This window comes from Sorex fumeus, unplaced genomic scaffold (assembly GCF_029834395.1).
Source record: "Sorex fumeus unplaced genomic scaffold, SorFum_2.1 ptg000128l, whole genome shotgun sequence".
Classification (NCBI taxonomy): Eukaryota; Metazoa; Chordata; class Mammalia; order Eulipotyphla; family Soricidae; genus Sorex; species Sorex fumeus.
In genome coordinates, this window is record NW_026606185.1 from 38,951,187 (window position 1) to 38,976,290 (window position 25,104).

Sequence of the window (25,104 nt, forward strand, 5' to 3'; positions counted from 1 at the left end):
GACCTGCATGCAAAGCATGTACTCATTCTGCCAAGCTCTCTTTCCAATCCAGCCTGTGGCTTTCTTTGGTCCTGTTGGGACCTCTGTTGATGCCATTTCCCCCTTGGCCCTCGAAGGGTGTCCTCTCTGCCCTCACCCCTGATCCTAGGGCTTCTGTGACGGTACCACACACACTGCTAGAGGGGATTCAAGGCTCATGCTCATCTTTTGTGTTTGACTTGAAGGACTTTCTGGCCAAATTCTCTAGTCGTTAATTAGGGGAGCAGGTCCTGGATAGTGGATGAGGACAGTTCTTGGGGGATGCTAGAATCTTGGCAGGCTGTGGTTGTAGAGCAGAAGTAGTGCAGCCACGAATGAACTGTCACACATTTAGATAACTGGCAGAATAAGTAGATTCTTATTCTGTTCCATGCTCTATGGATGTCTCATGTGAATGCAGTAAAATGATCTTTGAGGCATGGATGCACCTGTGTGTTTCTTGGGGCCCAGCCTGGACACACCATTTTATAAAAACAATGGACACACCATTTTATAAAAACAATGGACCGTGGAAATGGTAGTTGTTCGGATGCCCTGTCTGTGAGGAGGGTGGCCAGGCAGTCATGCTAGGTTTTAGGATTCTGTTGGGAAGAGGCTGGGAAGATTGTGAGGCTGCTGCTGGGATTGGCACTGAGTGCAAATGCATTGAAGCTGGGCTTCCTGGGTATAAACCTGGGGGTGTGTGTGATCTAGGCTGGCAAGAGAGGAGCCCCTGTTGCCATTGAAGATGGATTCTATCTACTGGGCTCTAGTTATATTCCCCCTCTACCCCACGAAGAAGGAGATGAGGGTTAGGTAGTGATCCCAGAGGCTGGATGGAGCTTCTCGGCTCTCATGCACTCCCTGTGCTCTCTCTCTCTCTCTCTCTCTCTCTCTCTCCACTTTAGGAATCTCCAGTTAATGAGCTGTAGTGAATACTGGGTCTGGCCTGGGGGGCTGGAGATGGCTGATAGAGAAATCCTTGGGAATGATGTGAATACAGTGTTCCCTTGAGCTGCTATTAAAAATGGAATGATAGAAAGGTATAATCTAACATCACTTAATCACTTAACTTCCCGTTAGTCGGCGATTTGCTCGAGCGGGCGCCAGTAACATCTCCATTTGTCCCTGTCGCGTGCTAGTGTAGCCCAATGGCATCTGTTCGCTCCGGGAACATGAAGGGCCTCAAACTGATCGTTCATGATCTTGACGAAGAAGTCTGACCATCTGGTAGGTGGGCGGCCACGCGGTCTTTTGACATCCTGTGGAATCCAGTCGGTAATAGCTCTAGTCCAGCGGTCATCTTTAAATCTCATTACGTGACCAGCCCATCTGATTTTCGACACCTTGGCAAATGAGACAGCGTCCCTGATTCTTGATCGTCGACGGATGTCAGAACTCCGGATTCTTTCTCTCATTTGAGAGAAATGTGATATTCCAAGCATAGCTCTTTCTATTCTTCTTTGGGAGACCTGAATAGCGACACTACTTCCACTACCCAGCCGTCGCCACACTTCAGGACGCTTTCTGGACCCGCGTGGCAGCTCCGGCTGAGACTCACGCACGACTGAAGAACCACAGAACAAGATAAGCGGAACTCTCTGAGACCTTGGACTCCAGGCTCGGCAGACCCAGGGACAGAGCTTCTCTGCTTGCTCCCACCAACCACAGGTGACAAAGGGATTCTAATCAGGAGCCCCACCCTACCCTGCCCTGTCTGCTTCCATCAACCAGCCAGGGATCGAATTGCGCACAGGAGACCCACCCTACCCAGATAAATACCCCACTGGCAGACTTCCACTATCGACACTACTTCCACTACCCAGCCGTCGCCACACTTCAGGACGCTTTCTGGACCCGCGTGGCCGCAAATCATAAGACACTAAATACCCATCTTCCGGAATTGTCGTACCATATTTGATAGGGTTCAAATATGGTAACACCTACAAGGGTGATTAGAGGTCGCCCCAAAAGCCTCTATCCCTCTCGGAAAGACTGGCAAGCTACTGAGAGGATTCTGCCCGCACGGAAGAGCCTGGCAAGCTATCCGTTGTGTATTCGATATGCCAAAACCAGTAGCTACAACTGGTCTCATTCACCTGACCCTGAAGGCTTCACCGACATGGCAGCACTGAGAAGGGTGAGAAAGGAGAGGCCCATAATCTAACATGTTCTGTTAAAAACAAAGGAGCTGGGGTTTGTCTTAAGTGGGAAGGCAGATGCTTAGATGTACAGCCCTGACTTTAATCCCTGGTACCACATGGGCCCCAAGAATAGCCCCATAAAGAACCCTTGGTCATGGCCTCTAGAAAATAAAGTAAAAACATAGGTATAAATAACTCAAAATGGGAACTGGAGCTATAGTACAGTGGGTAGGGCATTTGCCTTGTATGCAGCCAACCTCGGTTCAATTCCCAGCATATATATGGTCCCCTGAGCACCACCAAGAGTAGTTCCTGAGTGCAGAGCCAGGAATAACCTCGGTGCATCTTGCCGGGTGTGACCCCAAAAAAGCAAAACAAATAAACCCACCTCAATTCCTAGTTGTTTTTCTTAAATTTTCTAACTACCTGTGCTTTTGTTTTTGTTTTTGGGTCACACCCAGCGATGCTCAGGAGTTACTGCTGGCTCTGCAGTCAGGAATTTCTCCTGGTGGTACTCAGGAGACAGTATGGGATGCTGTGGATTTAATCTGGGTCAACTGCATACAAGGCAAATGCCCTCCCCAGTGTATTATTGCTCCGACCCTACCTGTGCAGTTGAGGTTGCTTAGGGCTCTTGAGTCTGCACAGTGAAAAGACTGTGAACCAGTGCACCTCTCCAGGTCAAGGTAAAGTCACTGACCCCACAGATCAGAGCCCATTCTGTCTGCGTCCAACCACCCACAGCAGCACTTTTGCTTTCATGCTCTTCTCTGGCTGGGTGAGTCACAACCTCCTAATTCCTTGGAATCCAATGGAGAAGAAGCAGAAACTCTTTATCCAAATGCTTCTTTCTCTCAGCTTCTGTGTTTCCTGAGGCGAAAGAAGTTGTTATGCTTAAAAGGCTTTATTATCCCTGTTTTCTAATCTACTGGTTATATGTGGGATTAAACATAAGCAAAAGTGCTGACACTATCATCAACAGAACAGAGCAGTTATGCATTAGACTTAATAAGGCCAGTTTTGGGTGTGAAAGTAAGGCTGAGCTGCTGTGATTAGGGCTTTATGTATAGTTCCTGTTACTTGTGCCCAGGTCCCATTTCAGACGGAATTTTCCACCTTTGGAAGTTATCATTCCACCAAGGGGATGATAAAGTCTGATTTCCTTCTGGAGGAGAGGAGAGCCATGGGCCAGGAGCTGCCCGATGAAGGAGCCCCTTCCTGTCTGTTACTTTTGTGGGCCAAGAAGTTAGGCAGCGCTCCTGTGTGTTCATTCCACACCCAGGGCAAGCTGCTGACACCAGGGTGCAGGGACCTGGGCCCCTGGGAGACCTGAGTTTAAGCCCTTTCTCTGTTCAGATGGATGATCCATCTCACAAAAGCCAGTCAAGAATGCTGCCCTTGCTGTTAGGAGAGATGGAGTCATGAAATTTACTTATAAGTGGATGGACGTGGAGAGGATCTTGTTAAGTGAAATGAGTCAGAGAGGGACAGTCATAGGAGGACTGCACTCATCTGTGGAATATAAAGTAACATAATATGAGACTGACATTCAAGGATAGTAGACACAAGGGCCAGAAATATTGCCCCATAGTTGGAAGCCTGTCTCATGAGCCAGGGTAGAAGGCAGATGGAATAGAGAAGGGATCACTAAGACACTGATGGTTAGAGTAATCGTTCGAGATGGGAGATGTGTGCTGAAAGTAGATAAAGGACCAAATGTGATAACCTCTCAATATCTGTATTGCAAACCATAATGCCCAAAAGTAGAGAGAGAGTATGGGGGAAATTGTCTGCCATAGAGGCAGGGGGAGAGTAGGAAAGGGGGGGTATACTGGGGACATTGATGGTGGAGAATGTGCACTGGTGGAGGGATGGGTTTTTGATTATTGTATGATTGAAACTCAAACATGAAAGCTTTGAAACTGCATCTCACGGTGATTCAATTAAAAAAAAAAGAATGCTGCCCTCACTGCACAATTTACTCATTGTGAGGAGCGGTTTGCTGTTAAGTGAATGAAAACAAGTGAATCAAATAGGATTAACCCCTTCAAATGATTTCACTAGGCATTTCTTGTAAATAATAAAGGGAAAATTCCTTTCATTCTGTTGAGGATAACTAGAACTGAGAAGTGGCAGGGTTGCCATAAGAATCTGTAGCCCAGAATATGCTGATTCCACCTAGGATTTCATTTCATTTCATCATCCTGTTATTCGTCGATTGCCTCGAGCAGGCCCCAGTAACGTCTCTTTCATCCTAGCCCAGAGATTATATTCAAGGCTATTTAGGAGAATGAGACCCGTCATTGTTACTGGTATTTGGCATATTTGGTATGCCACAGGGAGTTTGCCAGACTCTGCCGTGTGGGCAGGCTACATTCGATAGCCTGCAAGTTTGTCCAAAGTAGGAATGAGACAATAAGATGTCATAAAAAAAAAAGTTCTGGTAAGATGTCGCGCAGCCGCGAATGTGGCCGCGCGGTTCTGGGATCTAGATTTTATAGTCTCTGAGTCTTGGCCGCTGATGGGATTACACGGCGCCAGGGGGCCAGGTGGTGGGTGTGACCCCCGCCTACTGGAATTTGGAGGATCTGGGTGGCAGATGCTCGACTCCAATTCGAATAGGCTTGGAGGTCTCGGCCCCGGAACCTGCGTGGCTTTGTCCCTCTGCCAGTACCTTCATGTGTGCGGAGAGTGGTCTCAGCATGGTGGTGGCTGGTCCTGGAGGTCTTCGGCTGCCGGAGCCCTGGTCGGGGCGGGGAGGAAAGCTCAACCCGCTCCCCTCCAAGGGGCTCCGGGAAGGAACACCCAGGCGCGGGGGCAGAAGACTGCACTGTTCTCGTCCGGGATCTGGATTTTATAGTCTCTGAGTCTAGGATGAGTCTGTGCTTTTGTTGAAGATAAAAAGCAAAGCATTTCTCTCTGAAGAGACTTGTTCCTTGCTTGAAATACCTCGTATAGTGGGAATATTCTCAGGCATTTATTTAGGTGTTTTAAGGGAGATGCACAGTTGCCGCCACTCTTGCCCAATTTGCTGTCTGTTTGGAATAGGAGCCTGAGTTCACCAAGTAGATGGAAAGCAGAGGCCTCCTTGCAATACGAGACATCTAACAGGGAGCTCTATATCGGCATCTTCTCATTTTATTCTTCAGCAAAATGATTGTCCTGTACTTTTGAATGTATTGATCATTCTAAATATAATGCCATGGCAACGTGGCCAGTGGATGCTGGCAGCAGTCACCAGGGGATCGATACTCCATCTGTCTGGACATTGGCACGTTTCTAGGCTTTGATCTTCCCTGGCTTCTTTGCATCTGGCAAGGTAGTAGCGCCAGACTTGAGGGCTACCTTCTTCACCTTTACCCACATACCACTAGTGAGTACTCAGTTACAAGGACCTAACTCAGTTCCAAGTTTGGTCTCTGTGCCCAGAGGAAATGGGAGGCCATGACAAATCTATAGTTGCCTTGGTCACATCACAACAGTTAGATGACACAAGCTACGTTTTTCAGGCATGATATTCTCAAGTCCTCTGTAGGTCTCTCATCATAGAGAGATGCAGAGAACAGGAACTGAGAGAACATGAATCCAAAGCTCCAAAGCCCAGCTACATCATTTCCCAGATGTGATGTTGAGCAAGTAACTGAGTCTCTTTGCCTCAGTTTTCTCATCTGTGAAACAGAGACAACCATAATCCTTCAGAGGATTATATGTGAGAATCAAGCGATAGAACACATATAAATGATTTGAATGGTGCCCAGATAGAATTAAAAACATAGAAATATTTGTTAAATTGAAAAGGTTTATGTTGCTCTAAATAAAAGATGTGCTTCACGTGTAGGTCTGTAAATAAAAAAAGGTTTAAATGAGGCTAAGCGCAAGATGACCTAATTTTTTTTTATTAGTGAAACACCATGAGGTACAGTTGTAGATTTACAATTTTTTGTGCTTGGGTTTCGATTATACAATGATCAAATACCCATCCCTCCACCAGTGCCCATTTTCCACCACCATGGATAATATCCCTCCCACCTTCATCCCCCCCCCCCCCACCCTGCCTCTGTGGCAGGGCAATCCCTTTTGTTCTCTCTCTCGTTTTGGGTGTTGTGGTCTGCAAAAGAAGCATTGAGTGGCAAACATGTTCAGTTCATAGTCTACTTTCAACATGCATCTCCCCTCCTGGGAGGATCCTCCAAACATCCTTTATTTGGTGCTCCCTTCTCTAAGATGACCTAATTTTTCTCTGTGTGTGTCTCTCTCTTTCTATGTCTGTCTCTGCCCCCTTCCATGTCTTGGATTTATTGCCAGTGAGATGGAGAAAGTGACTTTGAGTTAAACATGTTCATTGAGGGTCTGGAGAGATAGTGTGGTGGGTAGGATGCTTGCCTTCTATGAGGCTGACACAGGTTTGATCCCAAGCATCCCATATGGTTTCCCAAGCATCAGGAGTGATTCCTGAGCACAGAGCCAGGAGTTAGTCCTGAGCACTGCTGGGTGTGGCCCCAAACAAAAAAAATGTTTATCATATAATTACTGGATGACTTCACTCATCTGTGGAATGTAGAAAGACAAAACAAAGAAAACAAAGCGAAGGAATAAATAATATTAAATAATGACAAACCCTTGACCTTGTACAAAAGTCATATTTCCGAGCCTTGAGGTGGGGAACCAGAGGCTTGAAGAAAAGGACTAGAAGACAAAGGGGTAGTGGTGGATGATCTTAGCCATCTTGCTGATGGTGAAGATGCAGTAACTTTGTGCGTCAGATGTTAACACTATTATAGTCATGTTATCTAAAATATAATAAAGTAAACTGTTTTTGAAGATTTATTGAGCATCTTTGTAACATAGGGCTGGAATGATAGCACAGCGGATAGAGTGTTTGCCTTGCAAGCAGTCGACCTGGGTTCGATTCCTCCGTCCCTCTCGGAGAGCCAAGCAAGCCACCGAGAGTATCCCACCTGCATGGCAGACTCTGGCAAGCTCCCCATGGTGTATTCAATATGCCAAAAAACAGTAAGAAGTCTCACAATGGAGACGTTACTGGTGCCTGCTTGAGCAAATCGATGAACAATGGGAAGACAGTGCTACAGTGCTATATAACATGTCTGATATGGCCATTGAATCTGAATAAGCAGGATTGTCATAGAACTAAAGAAAACAACTTAAAAAAATAAAAAAAAGAAAAAGAAAACAACTTGTTTTCTTCATCAAAGTTTGTCTCCTATTGTCGGGAACTCCTTCTGTCCATGTTGGTATTGGGACTTGGTTTCCATTCCCCAGATCTTTGACTTTCCCTGAAACTTTCTTGATAGAAAATGGCTCTTGCTCTGGGAGACCCCCGCATCCTTCCTCTACCCCCTCCCAGCTCTCCTAATGGGGGTTCTTCCTGCCCACTCAGCTTGCATTTTCCTCCTAAACTATTTGTGTGTGCACACAACCTCTTCCAATGATGACCTGTACTTGGGAATAATATTTAATTTACAGACATAAGGGTAGTGTGCAGTGACTTCATGCAGTACCCCATCCTGGAGTAGCTGGCTGACCAGCATCTTTCTCTTGCAGCTGGACGATTGCACACTGCAACTCTCCCACAATGGCACCTACCTGGACTTGGAGGCCACGCTAGCAGAGCAGCGGGACGAGTTCGAAGGCTTCCAGGATGACGCCGGGTAAGAATGACAGTTGTTCCCACCTAGGAAGAGATGGATATAACTGAGTACTGAAAAGGGTTTGGAAAAATCCACCCTAGCTTGGACCTTTTCTTTGCTTATCATTGCACACACAGAAGGGAACTGCAAGTGACTCACCAGTTACATCACAAACCCTTTAGAATGATGTGTGTGTGTGTGTGTGTGTGTGTGTGTATTTTGCATGGTGGGACCCCCCCAGATGGCACTGTAGAGACTTGGGGTTCCCACCCAGTGATTATTGACCAACAGCACTGGCTGGTCAATGTGGAACTGAGGATACAGTCCCTCAGTGCTGGGGATTACTTCGGCCACCCTGGCAGAGCATGGGACTTCCAGGGCTATACCAGGCAAAGCTTGGGAGAACATGTGGTACCAGGAATTGAGCCAGAGTGAATTGCTTACAAGTCATGTAACCTCTATACTGTCATCTATAGTCCCTGAATACATTTAAAAAAATTTCTTATTTTTTTGAGGGAGGTCACACCAAGGGTTTATTCCTGCTCTATGTTAAGGGGTTACTCCTGGCACAGCTTAGGGGATCATGTATGATGCCAGGGATTGAACCAGGTTTGGCTGTGTGTGAGGCAAGCACTGTATTTGTTGTAGCATGTCTCTAGACCCAAAATGACTTTTCCTAACGAGGCTACAAAGAGAGAGAGCAATTTCTGGTCTAGTCTAAGCACGTGGTATTTACTTTCTAAGTCTTTATTAAAATACTAATCATTTTTGACAAACTGGCAGGCTACCGAATGTAGCCTGCCCACACGGCAGAGTCTGGCAAACTCCCCGTGGCGTACCCAATATGCCAAATACCAGTAACAATGATGGGTCTCTTTCTCCTAAAGAGCCTTGAATATAATCTTAGCGCTAGGATGAAGGAGACGTTACAAGGGCCTGCTCGAGGCAATCGACGATTAACAATTGTGACTAATCATCAAAATAAAATTGATTTTCAGATTTTACTGGATGGGCTGGAGCGATAGCACAGCGGGTAGGGCGTTCGCCTTACACGCGGCCAACATGGCCGACCCGAGTTCGATTCCTCCGCCCCTCTCGGAGAGCCCGGCAAGCTACCGAGAGTATTCGATATGCCAGACACAGTAACAACAAAGTCTCCAATGGAGACGTTACTGGGCCCGCTCGAGCAAATCGACGATCAACGGGAGGGCCTTTACTTTTTACTTACTTTACTTACTGGATTGACAACTACTTGAAACTTCTTTTTGGTGCTGGAATCATACCCGGGGCCTCATAAGTGCAGAGCCCACATTGTCCCATGCAACCATGTCCCATCCCCATGTCCATTATTCTTAATGGTAACTTGCTCGGTATTTTGTCTTCCAGGGCATACATTACATACAATATTATCTTTTGAATTCATAATGGTAGGGAAACATATTACTAATTGTATTAAATACAATAAATAACTTTTAGTATACATCTAGAATTGCTTAAAGTTTAGAATTTCTGTGAGGCTGATGAAAACGATACGTGTGGAAGTCAGAGCTGAGTGCAGAAAAGCGAAATCTCTGTAGGAGGTACTCGTACAACCTGCCATTCCTATATTTATTACATCAGTGAAAGAAGGCAACCCCCTAGCTCTTATTCTGCCCCTCATTCATCTTTTACCAAGTATGCCTGAAGTTTCATCACTCTACTCCTTACAAGTCTTCAAAGGCTCCCTGTTGTTATCCAAATAATACTCAGCTGTTTTAACCTGGTGTTCAGGCTCTCCATTCCCCCAGACCCCAAGACTGTTTGAAAAGACCTTACTGAGTTAAAATATATTAGATGAATGCTATCTGGTTATACCGATTTTTTATGAATGGTTCCAAAAGAATAGGACAAAATGGAGACCTTCTTACTGTCAGTTTTCTACCTGAGGCTACTGTATATTAATGACTTGGTTTCCTTTGGTTTAACTCCAGTCACCATTATACCATTATTGTTTTCATTCCCTTCATTGTCCCTCTTCTCTGTGGCTAAAATCCTTTGTGGTCAGACCTGGGGCTGTATGAATTTCTAGTGTGTAGCATTTTCTCAACATGACAGGGAGTTCATGAATTTTGGTGGCTGGTTGGATGCCAGGATCACAGAATGGCCTCTCAAATGTCAGGGCTGTGAGTCCTGAGAAGACCAGAAAGACTTGGGAGAAGCTGGCAAGGTTTCTGAGGATGTCCTACTTGTCACTTGGGGGCGAGGGGGGGCGTGATTCCAAGAGCCACACCAGTAGTGTGTGGGAGGAGACTCTGAAAGCTGTATTCATACAAGGGGGTGTCATAATCACACCATATTCTACTCATGATTATTTTAAAGTTAACATTATAGGTTGATTGGCTTAGGGAAATGTTCCTTACTTTAGTGTCTACCCAACATTTGAGTGATGCCCTTTTATACATATAACCTGTTTGAATTCAGACTGGAGAGAGCCTGACTGAATGATTTCATGATTCATTGGTAAAATAGACCACGGCATGTATCCACTTGAAAAGTGTAGTTATGCTTAAAATGGTGTAAGACTTGAAGACTGAGTCCTATTGATTATTTTTTTCCTTATCAGAATTTGAATGACTTGGCAGCTTAGAACAACAGAAAATGTCTGAGTGTATTAGATAATAGTGTCAAGGGTTGGAGGGGGGAGGAAATGAGGAGCATTATCCTGGGCACCTTATTGTTCAATATCTTCATTGGCTCCGATTTTGATGAGATATAATGGTAAGCCAGGAGTCAAATTTCATAGCCCTGGTAACAAAGCCAGTAGATGGGGGAGCCAGGTTTGAACACAAGTCTGACCCATTCTCCATTCTGTCCTCCTCCCAGTCCCAGGAACTTCTGGGCAAAGACTTCTCAGGATTTGCACGTGCTCCTTGGTGACAGAAGGCTGGTTCATGCAAGGACATTATCAGGCCCAGGCTAAAAACACTGATTACGTTGGAACAAGTATCCAACTCCCAAGCTGGGTGCTTACAGTTGTCTGCCACAACTGACCCCACAGCTCGTACTGGTAACGCCCGCAGCCATATACTGTTGGGTGTTCCCACACTGCTGTTCCCATCCTTATCAGAGCAGCTTGTGGAGCTTTTCACTTTGTTTTCTGAATCATCACCTGGCCGTGTGTGCATCTGCTGTGGAAGCCGCAGCCACATTCCAACACAGGATCTTGAAGAAGAAGATTCTGCCAAGAAGAAAAGGTGGAACTTACCTTCCCCACAGACAAGAAAGTGGCCCAAAGTGTTGGTGGGTCACTGCATGCTTGGCAGGTGTGTTCCCACCACGAGTGGGATCTGTGTCCTGGCATTAGTCTTGGTGGTAATGCACTCAGGACAGTCCTCTTTGAATAGAAGAGTTTGAGACTTTCCTGAACTCTAATGAAGGTGCCTCCTTGTCCCTGGCTGAGGTGATAGCTGACCTGTTGGAATGGTGTTCAGCCTCTCCTGCCATGGAGCCATGGAAGCAATAGCTAAGCACTGGGAACTGACTTAGAAGCAGCCAGCAGGCTTCCCACACAGGTGGGGGTGCGTCTGCCCCTGTGCTCAGGCTGAGTGCTCCTCCAGACCCTCTCCCAGCTGAGTGGCATTTAGAAAATCCATGGGCCCAAGAACTCATGTCTCCCACGAATGAAACTTAAAATATAGAATTTTGTCCTAGTTAAGAATTGCCCTTTTGAGGTATGAAAAGGGCAAGTGAAATACCATGTTTTCCCTCAATTTCTTTGTGCAACTGAGAGCAAAATATCTGCTGATACTGTGACCATTCAGTGAAGATGTGTGGCAGACTAGATGGAAAGTCGTGATTTTTTTTAACGATATGTTCTCAGCCAGGTTCGTTTTTCTTTTCCTCTTTTGCTAGAGGAGTTTCTTTGTTCTTCTCAATTGCCTTCTTCATTGATGCCCAGTCTGAAAATGAACCTGCTTCTTGTTTAAGATCACTCAAGCTCTAGTTGATCACGGAGAAGAAAGGCCTTTAGAAGTGGAAGGATAAGGCAATAATGATGTAAGCACAATGGGCAAGGCCTGCTCCTTGCTTTCCAGGCCAAGGAAATTAGTAAATCTTGGGGTGCACAGAATCCAGTATGGAAGCCTCTGAATTATTAGCTCAGACCCTACCTTGGGTTGACCATGGGCCTGCCCCAACACCTCTGTCTGGATGAATCTAATGAGTGTGGGTTTTGTCAGGTTTGCAGAATTCTCACATCTCCAGATGTCCTTGAAAGACACTGAACATTTTCCCCAGCTTATTGTTGAATTAGGTAAATTAGCCTCATCCAATGACACTGCTGTCCCTTCTTCAGTGTCTAGGTTTGGGAGGGTGGGAAACCTCCGAAGTTATATTTTATTTTTGTTTTACCTCATAGTACTCAGGACTTATTCATAGTTATTTTGAGCTTAGGGATCACTATGGTGGGGTGTGGGGGACTATTTAGGGTGTGGGGGATTTAACTCAGGTTGACCGCTTGCCAGGCAATTGCCTTATCTTCTGTACTATGTCTTTCACTCCCCCCAGAAGATTTTAGACTAAAAAAAAGCAGTCTAAGTCTGATTTTCCTATGTCCTGATGTCGAGATAATTAGATAACTTGCCCCCCCCTTTGGGGGGGGTGTCATACCTGGTGATGCTCGGGGACCATATGGGATGCTGGGGATCAAACCTGGGAAAGCACCCTATCCACTTTACTATCACTGTAAACCTGAAAACATACAACACCTGAAAAACCAGACAACAAACAAAACCCTTCATGTAGAAAGGGAGATTTGGGTTAGGGCGTGGCTGTTAGGAAGCAGATAATTGGCCCGTCTTTTCCTCTTCAGTGATGATCTTCAGCTGAGAGGGCAAGTGCAGCATTGTCTGGGTTCTTCTGGTAAACCAGGGAAGATTATTTTATTTTTTTAATTTCATTTTTATAAAGTAGTTCACAATACTTGATTATATTTAAATATTTGAACACCAATCCCACCACCATTACATCTTCCCACCACCATATTTTGGATGTTTTCATCCTGAACCTATTTCAGTTCAGCTTTGGGGCAGGGGTTGGGGTTTGGGGCAGGGAAGCTTTTTAAGGTCCTCCTGTCTTGATGTGGTGTGAGGCTCAGAGTGTAGACTGCCAAGCTCTGCCACTGGTGAAAGTGCAGGAGAAACTGGTTCTTCCCAACAAAAGGAACCCCACAGAGCTGAGGAGATGACTGAAAGAACTAGAGGGTAGGTTTTGCTTGTGGTACCACAGGGACCCCTGAGTACTACCAGGAGTGGTTCCTGAGCACCATCCCTGAGTACCAGCAGCTGTGGCCAAACCAGCAAAAAAGGTTCTGTCGAGTTGGGCTCAAAGGACTGGAGTATAGGAAAGCCTGGTACCTTGTGGGCCCCAGAGCACCTCCAGGTATTGTCCCCATAAACCAAAGGGAAGAAAAAAAGTTTTGGTCTTGTTGGGGTGAGTTGCATGGGCGTAGTCCATAACATCACCTTCCTCATACACCAGCCATGGCCAGATCAGGAGAAAGCTGCTTGGAGTGGTGGATTGTAGGTGCCTGCATGAGGAGGCTGGAGGGGACCTATAGGAATTTCCCCAGGTCACTACGTTCTTGGTGGATACTTGGTGACGAACCTCAGTGCAGTACTTGTAGACTAGTACAGCCACCAGGAGAGCTTAACAACTCCCTGCCCCACCCAGCCCCAGACCAGAGAAGTCAGGACTTGGGGGTGGGCCTGAGAAATGGGTTCTTTTAAAGTCTCCCAAGGGATTCTGGGAAGGCGACCATTCCTTACCATCTCATTGGCATTCTGGCTGCCAGAGGAAGAAGTGGACAGAGGGAGTGCATGGCTATTCCTTGTCAATTCAGATGCCACTAGCCCAAACTTGGGTGCCTGGTCATATCAGTTATTTGAGCTTGTGAACATATCAGACTTATGTTTGGCTGACCCTCTGCCTCTATTACTATGGATAGATTGGATGAGAAGAGGGAGAGAAAATTTTGGTGTCTGCAGGCTCTACCCTTTTACACATTTGCTTAGTAGTACTGAGATTGAACCTAGGGCCTCATACATGCAAAGTAAGTGCTCTACCTCTGAGCTACATGCCTGGCTTCTTGTTTTGCCTCTTTGAAAAAAGCCTTTCTTTGGGAGAGGAAGGTCTACACTGGTGTGATGTTAGAATTATGTGCACGAGAAATCATCATTTAGCATCAAAAGCATTGTAAGCCACAGAATTTCAATGAAAAAACTAACAATAAAATAATAAAGAGACTTTCTAGAAATTCTACTGGGACTTCCCACTGTTGGTGACTAGGGAGACTGAAGAATTTTATTTTGTTATTAAATATTTTTGTACCATACCTAGCAGTATGTGGGGTCTACTCCTGGCTCTCTGCTTGGGATTTGCTCCTGGTGATGCTTGGGGATGGGAGATGCAGGACTGAACATCAAATCTGGGCCTCCTGCATGCAAAGTATGTGCTCAGTTTATGATTCTTCTCTCTGGTCCTCCCACCCCCACCAAGAATTTACTTTTCAATTGGTACACTATCCCATCAAGGAAAACTGGTTCTTTATATAAGACAAAAAAGGGAACATGGGTATTGGGTAGAAAGTTTTGGTGAGGAGAGAAGATGGGCCTTCTGGGAGGCTACAGGGTTGCACAGCTTCTAGAAATTTCAGGTGAGTTAAGTGAAGTTGTCTTTCCCATTTGGAGAAAGAAGTCGGATGGGTGGGGGTTGGGTGGGGAATCAGACACTCTTAGAAGAAAATAGGAGTAAATCTTCTGACCTTGTGTTAGGCAGTGGTATCCTCGATATGACATGAAAAGCCCCCTGTTATCCTGTTTATACATAGAAACTGAGGCACAGAAAGGCTAAGTAATGTGTCCGGCTGGTTTCAGAACCTACTTTTCACTCTTCTGTCTAGACTGTCTGTCCAGTTGAATGTAGTGCAGCTGGCTGTCCTGAATTTTGAGCTCCTGAATATGTTCAGCTTAGCATCTGCTTTTACTAGTGGATGTTGGGTTCACATCTTTCCTCATCTCTTTTCTCCTCAGGCAGAGCTCTGTTGAGTCATGGAGCTCCAGAAACTTACTAAAAGAGAGCTAGCTGCTCCTTAGGCCAGCTGCTGATGGGGTCCTTAGTTTCTGCTCTCCTGCATGCCTGACATCAGCTTTCTACTCTCTGCTGAAGTCATAGTTGAGTTCTAAAATGAGTGGTGAGATATCTGGGGTCATTGCTTTTGTTGTTGTTTGGGAAAAAAAAGGTCTCTGACTCTGCACCACTTGGTGAAAATCTTGGAAACCCTTGTTATCATCATCTCAGAAAATACATCTTTGTGATTATCATAAAAATATGATCCTCTTGAGATAGAGGGTCAGAACCCATGTGGGTTTCTTTATGTGAACTCTTGGGGTCAACCAGAGGTGGACTAAATGCTGTCACAAGACCAGGGGCATTATTGTAGGAGAAACTCCTGCATTTGGAGAACCTGCGACTTTGCAGAGTCCTCCAATGGCTGGATCAGTGTGTCCCTGGCATGTGAGCCTGGCCTGGAATCTCCTGGATCTGCACATCTGTTTTAGAGAGTCCTCTGGTTACCTGGACAGTGACAGCATGGGTTGGGGCAGAAGATGGACTCTGGCTGGTCTCCAAGGTGGTGACATTTCCCTGGCAGTGGCTGTGCTGATAGGAATGGAATCTGAGTCTCCCTGGGGAGCTTCAGGTCTAAGAAAACTGCCTTTGCCTTTGGGGTCACTGGATTCTAGTATTCCACGCATTCTTCTTTCACCGGGTTGCAGTAAAGGACAAACTTTGAGCACGGGCTCTAAAATGGATGCGGCATGCCAGCGCTGGGGAGAGAAGCTCCACTAAAGTCACAATGTCTCTGCAAGGACGGGCCCTCACATAGTTTACCTTCACAATGTACAAGCACCAAGAAAGCAGCTGCTGAAGTTGGCAGAGTCAACATAACCAATATGTGCTTTCTCTGCTTGTCTCTGTCTTCCCTTTAGCCAGGCTTATCTGTCCAATCTATTTGATCTCTCTAGAGATCCTTTACTCTATCACTATCATCCCGTTGTTCACTGATTTTTCTCGAGCAGGTGCCAGTAACATCTCCATTTGTCCCAGTGCTGAAATTTTAGCAACCTCTCCTTGCTCGTCTTTCCCAATGCTGCCATATTGGAGGCTCTTTCAGTGTCGGGAATGAGACCCATTATTGTTACTGTTTTTGGCATATTGAATACATAACGGGTAGCTTGCCAGGCTCTGCTATGCGGGCAGGATACTCTCGGTAGCTTGCTGGGCTCTCTGAGATATATATATATATATATATATATATACATATATATATAATTTCTCTCTATGATTGGTTGCCTTCTATCTGCACCACATCAAATATGGTGTGGTAATTATGGAAAATGGGTGTGTCTTATGATGTGTCCAGGAATATGTTCACTCATATATGAGGCTCGGCCTAAGCATGTGGAACATGGCCTGGAGCATGTTGGCAGTTGGGTAATGGAGGTTGGCTTCCAGGGTTGGGTCCCTTGGGGCAGAGAGGGCTCTCACCCGCTCACTTTTCGAGCACACTGAGTGAAAACAGCCTGGCACAAAGTCCAGTGGCATGGTTATGGGTGCCTCATTTTATGCTCCCTTCTGGGAGAAGCAGCTGTGAGTTCTGGAGAGTGGCCGATGAGGAGATTATCTGGCGCCAGCAGAAGGTGGCTTATGGGTGTGACCCCTGGGTCACCAGAGACTGGGGGAAGCAGGCAGAGGATCTCTGCTCCTGGGTCCCATTGAGCATGGAGTCCAAGGTCACAAAGTGCCACATTTCCTGGGTTCTGTGGACTTCACTCATGCGTGAGGCTTGGCCTGAGCCTCACTGGAGATCCTTAGTACAGTCCTCCCGTTCTTCATTGATCTGCTCAAGTGGACACCAGTAATGTCTCCATTGTGAGACTTGTTGTTACTGTTTTTGGCATATCGAATATGCCATGGGGAGCTTGTCCGACTATGCCAATAGTCTTGGCAAAAAGACTTTACCAATAGTCTTGGTAGCTTGCCAGGCTCCCCAAGAGGGATAGAGGAATTGAACCCGGGTCAGTGGGGGCATGCAAGGCAAACGCCCTACCCGCTTCAACTAATTGGCTTATGTGATACAGGAATGGGCGGACTGAAATCTGTAGAGTGGGCCAGGAGATGGGAAATTCAGGTATAAATTGATATTGTGGTCTTGAGACTAAAATTTGTAGGTCAGGCTGTCAGGAAGCGTTTCTGCTGTTGTTGAAGCAGCAGGGACTTTATGTCTATGTCTTGAGCACACACAGTTGGCTCCAGAGAACACGTGTGGAATGAAGGAGAGAATGAAGCCCCTCCTGCCCCCACCCCCAACATCCTGGAGTTGGTAAGAGGGAGGTGATGGCGCAGGCTCTGGGATCAGCCTGACTGGGCTGTCTGGCTTTGTGACTCCAGCTGTGTTCCCTAATCCTTCTGGGCCTCAATTTCCTCATTTTAATATGGCAATAATGTTACCTACCTAAGAGGAATGTTGTGAAGCCTAAATCTGTGGGAAGCACTAAAGAACCTCCTCTGGCACACGATAAGCATTCCATGAAGGTTAACAACCTCATGATGACTTTCTGAACTCAAATGGACCTGGTATCCCAGGCGGTGGGGGAAAGTCTGCCCTGGTTATTTAACTCTTTCTGACAATGTTTTAGCCATAAACTAAAGACAGAGGCATACTTTCTGGGAAAGTATGGATGCAATTATTATTTTTAAACAACTAATGATTATGTCCCTAATTAATAAGAGGAATGAGAGGGCTGTGTTGCATATAAATACTTAAAAAATTAACCAGGGAAAGGGCCCTATAGAACAACAACAAAAAAACTTAACCTTTCTCAGGCTGGGAGATAGCACAGCAATTAGCAGTGCTGTGCAAGGCTGAATTCTTGCACCACGTGGAACCCGAACACTGTTGGTTGTGGTGCGGGAATCCTGAGCACTGCAGTTATTGAGCAGCATCTTGTGCTGAACTTGTGTGATTGGCTGAAAATTGACTCTGCGTGTGTGTGTGTTTGTGTGTGTGTGTTGGGGAGTATCCCTGGGCCTCTGGAGTACTGCTTGGGAGACCCCTGCCCCAAATTGAACCTTTCTCAAATTTATCAGCATTAATCAAATGGTAAAGAAAGGGAAACTCTTAAGTTTAAGGGGACTTCATGATGGGTGTCATATATAATTGGTATTTGATATATAAATAAAATATTGGACTACCTGTAATATTGAATTCTTAGGATAAACCTTACTGGGGCCTATTGTACTATTTTTACATACTGCATAATTTGGTTCGCTAACATTTTCTTAGATAATTGTACTTTATGCTTTCGATGGGGATTTATATCACACCTCTATATGTGTTTACAGTTCCACCACCAAAGTTCCAGTGCCATCCCACCACCAAAAAGACTCTCCTTATTCATTTCATATGCCTTTCCTCCTAACTACTATATTTTCCACCAAATATATGCGTTTTATTGTTTCTTGATAGCTCATTTAGTCATTCATCTTCCAAATAGAGTAAAACCATCCTATAATTATCATTTACTTATTTCTTTCAACTTAGCACAGTCACCTTCAAGTTCATCCATTTTTGTTTCAATGGTCACAATTTTATCTCAATAGAAGAGTTGTGTTCCGTTTAGTAGATGTACCATACCACAGTGGGGCCAGAGAAGTAGTAGATAATGAGTTTGCTCTACTGATCCATGAACATGGGATGCCTTTCTATTTCTTGGTATCTCCTATTTCTTTTGGTAATGTTGTAGAATTTACAATATGTAGGTCTCCCACATAGCTTATCCAAGGCATTTAGTATTTCTTGATGCAATTATAAATGCTTATCTTCATTTCTCTTTCTTTAAAATCAGTTAATATAGAAACATAGAAGATTTATGTATATTGATTTTGTTTTCTGATACTTTACTGAACTTATTAATTCAAGTAGTTTTGTGTGTGTTTGTATGTAATGCTTGGGTTTTTGCTTTTTCTAAAAAGTATTATCATCCACAAAACTTTGAAATATTTTTCTTGCCTACTTTCTCCAGTTACAACTTCCAAAACAATGTTGAAAAGTAGTGGTGAGGGGTTGGAGTAATAACACAGTGGGCAAAGCGCTTGCTTTGCATGTGCCTGATCTGAGTTCAATCCCCAGCATCCTCTATGGTCCTCTGAACACATGAGGAGTAGTCCCTGAGCACAGAAACAGGAGTAATTCCCAAGAACAGCAGGGTTTGCCCCCTTTCCCCCAAAACAGTAGTGAGTATGGAGATCCTTGTCTAGTTCCAGATTTTTTTTTTTCCGATTCTTTTTTTTTTTTCCCTTTATTTTATTTTATTTTTTTTAAAGTTGTAGATTTACAATTTTTTGTGCTTTGGTTTCAATTATACAATGATCAGATACCCATCCCTCCACCAGTGCCCATTTTCCACCACCATGGATAATATCCCTCCCACTAGTTCCAGATTTTAAGGGGAAAGCTTTCACTATTAAAGTGCTAACTGTGATTTTATTACATTGTGTTTTGCAAGATGAGGAATTTTTCTTTTATTTCCAATTTCTTGAACTTAAAATCATACAAATGGATATTGGAATTTTAAAAAAGCTCTTTCAGCAACTATTGTTACAATTTTCTAGTCTTTTTGGTGATGTGGTGTATTATACTTAGTTGATTTGTGTTTGTTGAACCATCCTTGGATTTCTGGCATGGATCTTACTTGGTCCTGCCTGATGAATAATTCTCTTGATGTGTGGTTGGATTCAGGTGGCACTATTTTTGTCTCTATACTCATCATATTTATCAGCATGTGCATACATTATTTATGGTTTGGGAATTAGTGATATTAGCTTCATGGAATGTGTTTGGAAATGTCCCTGATTATTTGGAAGAGTTTGAGAAGATGGATATTAGCTGTGAGAAAATTTCATAAAATTCACTGGTGAAACTATTTGATGTTGGGCTTTTGTTGTTAGGGAGACTTCTGATTACTGTTTTGGTTTCTGTACTTATGTGACTATACTGTATACATTTTCTATTCCTTTCTGGTTTAGTCTTGGAAGATGGTAGGATTCTAAAAAACCTGACCATTTCTTCTAGATGATTTAAATAATCATAAATTTATCATGATTTCTTTTTTTTAAATCTCGTATGATGAACCATTGAGAATGTTCCATGGGCACTTGAGAAAAATATGTATTTATTTCTGAATAATTCATTTAACTCCATACACTAAGATCATTTAAAATGGATAAGGCCCAAAGCATACAATAACAGAAGAAAACATAGAGGAATAGAGGATAGGTTCTGTGCTATCAGTATCAGAGCCATTTGGATATTCAATCCCAACAGAAAGGGCAAAGAAGCAAAAATAAACATGTGAGACTGCAGTAAAATAAGAAGTGTTTCCACAGAGAAACTGAATATCAACAGAATGACAATACAACATTCTGAATGGGAGAAGATATTTGTATACATAATCCTACAATGAGTTAATAGCTAAGTTATATACATATCTATTTTATATACACTTGGAACTCAACAGCAAAAAGATCAACAAACCCAATTTAAAAATGGGCAGATGATCTGAGTAGACCTTTCTCCAGAAAGAACACACAGATGGTCAACAGGCACATAAAATGCTTATCACTTAGCTTTAGGGAAATGCACCATCAAAATCATCATGATATCATCTCACACATGTGAGAATGGCCTACATCAAAAAGACTAGTTAGCAGCAGATATTGGCAGGGTTTTGCAGTGAGCAGAATTCTTACATATTACTGATGAGAATGTAAACTGGTATAACCATTTTGGAAAAGAATATGGAGTGTCCTCAAAAAAAATCTAAAAATAGAGCTAGAACTACCATATAATTAAGCAAGCCCATTCTGGGTAGTTATAGGAAGAATATAAAATCATAAACTCAGAATGGCTGACATGCCTACTATGCTTGTTACAGCAGAATTTACAATAATTAGGGAGTCTACTCAACATTCAATGAGTAGATGACTGGACAAAGATGATGTGGCATATATGTGTGTGTGTGTGTGTGCGCGCGCGTGTGTGTATGCTGTGGAATGCTATTCATATATAAAATGATGAAAATTTTGTCACTTTTTCCAGTAGAAGGAGCTTAAGGGGATTATAGAGAGTAAAACAAGTAAGAAGGATAAAGACCAATATTGAATGATTTCAACTCTTTGTGCAATATAAAGAAACAAAGTCAACAAATGGACAAAATAAAAGTAAAATAAATCCATGGAACAGTGGTAGCCGAACTGAGATTACAGAGTGTGAGCAAGAGTGGAGGGTGTCTAATGAGTGGTGGGGGTATTTAAAAATATGTATATAAAATAAAGAGCTTTATGCTCTACATCATTAATCATCAGGGAGATGCAGATCAAAACAACAATGAGATATCATTTCACACCACAGAGACTGGCCCACATCCAAAAGAGCAAAAGCAATGGGTGCTGGCACGGATGTGGCGAGAAAAGGACCTGCCTTTACTGTTGGTGGGAATGCCGACTGGTTCAGCTCTTCTGGAAAAGAGTATGGGCGATTCTCAAAAAACTAGAAATTGAGCTCCCATTTGACCCAGCAATTCCACTCCTGGGAATATACCCCAGAGAGGCAAAAAAGTATAGTCGAAGCAACATCTGCAGTTGTCTGTTCATTGCAGCACTGTTTACAATAGCTAGAATCTGGAAAAAAACTGAGTGCCCGAGAGCAGATAACTAGTAAAAGAAACTCTGGTACATCTACACAATGGAATACTATGTAGCTGTCAGAAAGGATGAAGTCATAAAATTTACATACAAGTAGTACTACATGGAAAGTATCATGCTAAGCGAAATGAGTCAGAAAGAGAGGGATAGACATAGAAAGATTGCATTCATCTGGGGAACATAAAGTAACAAAATAGGAGACTAACACCCAAGAATAGCTGAGATAAATACCAGGAGGTTTACTCCATGGCTTGGAGGCCAGCTTCACACTCTAAGGGTAAAGGCAGCCCAGATGTAGAAGGGAGCACCAAATGGGTGGTATTGGAAGGATCCCCCCAGGTAGGAGAAGCATGCTGAGACTAGACTCTAGACCAAACATGTTGCCACTCGATGCCTCTTTTGCACCCAAAAGGAGAGAGAGAACAAAAGGGAGTGCCATGCCACAGAGGCAGGGTGGGGTGGGGGAATAAGGGGGGTGGGAGGGGTACTGGAATCAGTGGTGGTGGAAAATGGGCACTGGTGGATGGATGGGTACCCGATCATCGTACAATGGAAACCCAAGCACAAAAATTTATGTCTACAACTGTACCTCATGGTGTTTCACTAATATAAAAATTAAAAAAAATAAAGAGCTTTAGAAAACATGGAGAATGTGAGGCATCTTAGAAAGAGGGATAGGAAGATGAAGAGCAATCTTGGATCTGGCTGTGTTCACCACCTTCGTTGGCCCTTTCCGAGTTCTGAGGTCTCATCTTCTGTCAGGTGTGTTCCATAGTCCTTGACTCCCAATCCCTCAAGGAGATTTCCAATGTAAGATTTTATTAAAGGCAAAGAAAGAGAAGGAGGTAGAATAGTAAAGCGGAAGAATTATAAGCAGTGACTTCTGAAAGAAAGGACCTCTGTCCTATTTCTCATATTCTGTTTTACTTACTCAGTTGGTTTGCCTTGTTTCTCCATGTTCAAGCGTAGAAAAGACATCACCCCTTTCAAAAGTGGGGCTGCCCTGGATTCCCCCAAAAGACGTCCCGGATTTCCTGCAGGTATTTGGAATCCCGGTGTGCTCACCACCTCTTCCCACTGCACACTCACTGCAGGATAGGAGAACTCTGTAGAAAATACAAGCATTTTCTCAAGTGCAACTTTGCAGTTGTTAGATGACAGTAACAGCTCCCGGAGGGCCCTTTTGAACTTTGCCAGAATTTGAGATATTTTAAAGTATTTTCCCATGCTTTCTCTCTCTGTGTATCCAAAGCATGAGCTTTACTTTTCATTTGATACTTATTATCAACTCATATCTAATCATAATGCAAGTTACAAGAAACTTTCTAGGTTTAAAGACTCCCACTTTGCTCCTTCTCATAGTTACATTCTGACCACTAGCAAGGGCTCACAACTCCTGCTTCCAGCTCAAGCTCCACCCAGATGTGCTGTCTGCACCCCAGAACACCTGGTAATGCTCATAGGAGGCCATCCAATAGTTTAATACAGGTAGTTGAAGTGTTATTCCTAGTGTGGGGAGGAGGGGACAAGAAGAGGGAGGGAGGGAAAGAGAGGGAGAAGGAGGGGGAGAGAGAGAGAGAAAGAGAGAGAGGAGAGAAAGAGAGAAGAGAGACATTTATTGAAAGTTTAAGACTGGTACCCTGCGAAGAGTGGAAAGGGCAGTAGAATGTAGAATTTTTCCCCTACAGTTAGCACCAGTCTAGAAATTGCCATATGCTTCTGTGGGACTCTGAAATCAATTTTCTTTTCTTCTCCATTTTTTTCCTTCTTCTATGAAGGAAAATTGTTTGCCTATCGAAAGATCACCTTGTCTCAAAAGTAAAAAAAACACAATTGCTGTAATGATAGGACATAATGAATTGGATTTATAATCATGATGTTAGCCATGTGCACTGATGAAAGGCGTGGTCCTCTTCCCCTCTACAACCACAAAGGCAGAGGCAAGAAAACCATGGCAGAGGGATTTCAGTGAGACGCTGATGGGGAGAGGTGGGTGTGGCCAGTGGTGCTGGAGGGGAGCTCAGCTTGTGAAAGAGCAGGTGACCTGCTGTCTTGCTGGTTGGATGCCTCCATTTGTCTACCAGACTCTTCTTTTCTTCAAATCTCAAAGTCTTCATGAGCTGTTGAGGCTTTGTCAGCCTTTGTGAGCCTGGTAGTCAGTGCACATGTTCTGTTCCATTCATCTTCTGCCAACAGCTATTGCTTTAGTTCTCTGTGTAAATGGGATGAGCCTGAGCAGGAGAACTGGAGAAAAGGCCATTCTCCTCTTCCTAAGAAATGAAGTGAGAAAAGGTCAGAGTGGAGGCAGGTTGCCTTCTTGATGAGGAACAGCCTATGAAACTCTTTTGGATTTCCAACTCCTATAAAGAAAAAGTATTTGTGTGTGTGTATGGGGGGCACACCTAACATTTCTCAGGGCTTATTCCTGACTGGGCTCAGGGATCCCTTTTGGAAGAATTTGGGGGACCATATGGAGTGCTGTTGTTGTTCTACTGCTCCAGTCCCAAAGTCATATAAAATGGTATTAAAATGGTATTCAGCAAAACAGCTCTTTCTGGCTACCCTACTCTGTGCCCATTACACACACACACACACACACACACACACACACACAGAGTAAAAATAGCAATGGGAATGATCAAACAGATTTGTGTTAGTACATTCCAGGGATTTCACTTCTTGCTCACAGATTAAAAACGTTTCCCAACATGGTCAAGCATGATTATGTACAAGTTCTGTAGATGGAGTGAGCTGACCAGGTTTGGCAATAATATGCATGTACTGATGCAGTAGAGTCAAACTTTATGACTTCTGAATTTCCTGCAAAGCCCTGCGACATCATGCCCATTCAGGCTGGGTCCTGGCTTCTCTGCAGCCTCCGTTGGGTACCTGTGTCAGAACCTTCAAGGGGACGGGTGGCATGTGGGTACCTGTGACTTCTTTAATGTCCATTTTTGTTCTGTCTCATCTCCATTAGGCGGGGCAAGAAGCACAGCATCATTCTGAGGACGCAGCTATCTGTGAGGGTCCACGCCTGCATTGGTGAGTGCCCGCCATGGAGGGGAGGTTGACCTTTGGTGTCAGTGATGGAGCAGGTGACCAACACATGTTGCTTATGACAGTCAAAGTGCTCATTGTTCTGCTGTCCACTTGGATCAGCCACCATCTTGTACTGCTCCTTTGGAGTAATTTCTGGGTAGTTTTGCAGTTCTCTTTCATGCTGACTTCTGGGTAGAGTGGAGCTGAAAGGTGATGAGGCTGAGTGTGGAAGAGGAGAGTCTTCCTGAGGCTGTGTTGGGTCACACCCCCCCAACCCACTGAGGTGGTGGACACGTGTCCTATGGTGGTTCTGTGAAGCTCCTTTGGGGAAGTGAGATCTGAGGCAGGGTGGGGTCAGATGCATGACAGGAGAACGAGGCTTAGCTGGGCCAGAGCTCCTGTGGGTTCATGGTGCAGAGTGCATGTTTTATGGAGCAGAATGACTTGCCTCTGGC

At 44.3% G+C, this 25,104-nt stretch overlaps 1 protein-coding gene across 9 annotated transcripts in view; it reads left to right on the top strand.

Moving 5' to 3' along the window:
* FHOD3 (formin homology 2 domain containing 3) overlaps positions 1-25,104 on the top strand; it is a 476,176-nt gene that overhangs the window by 64,915 nt on the left and 386,157 nt on the right. For all 9 annotated transcript variants that reach the window (XM_056137948.1, XM_056137949.1, XM_056137951.1 and 6 more), the window contains exons 2-3: positions 7,725-7,831; positions 24,588-24,652. In XM_056137948.1, coding sequence (XP_055993923.1) covers positions 7,725-7,831; positions 24,588-24,652 — 172 coding nt within the window. The remainder of the gene's footprint in view (positions 1-7,724; positions 7,832-24,587; positions 24,653-25,104) is intronic.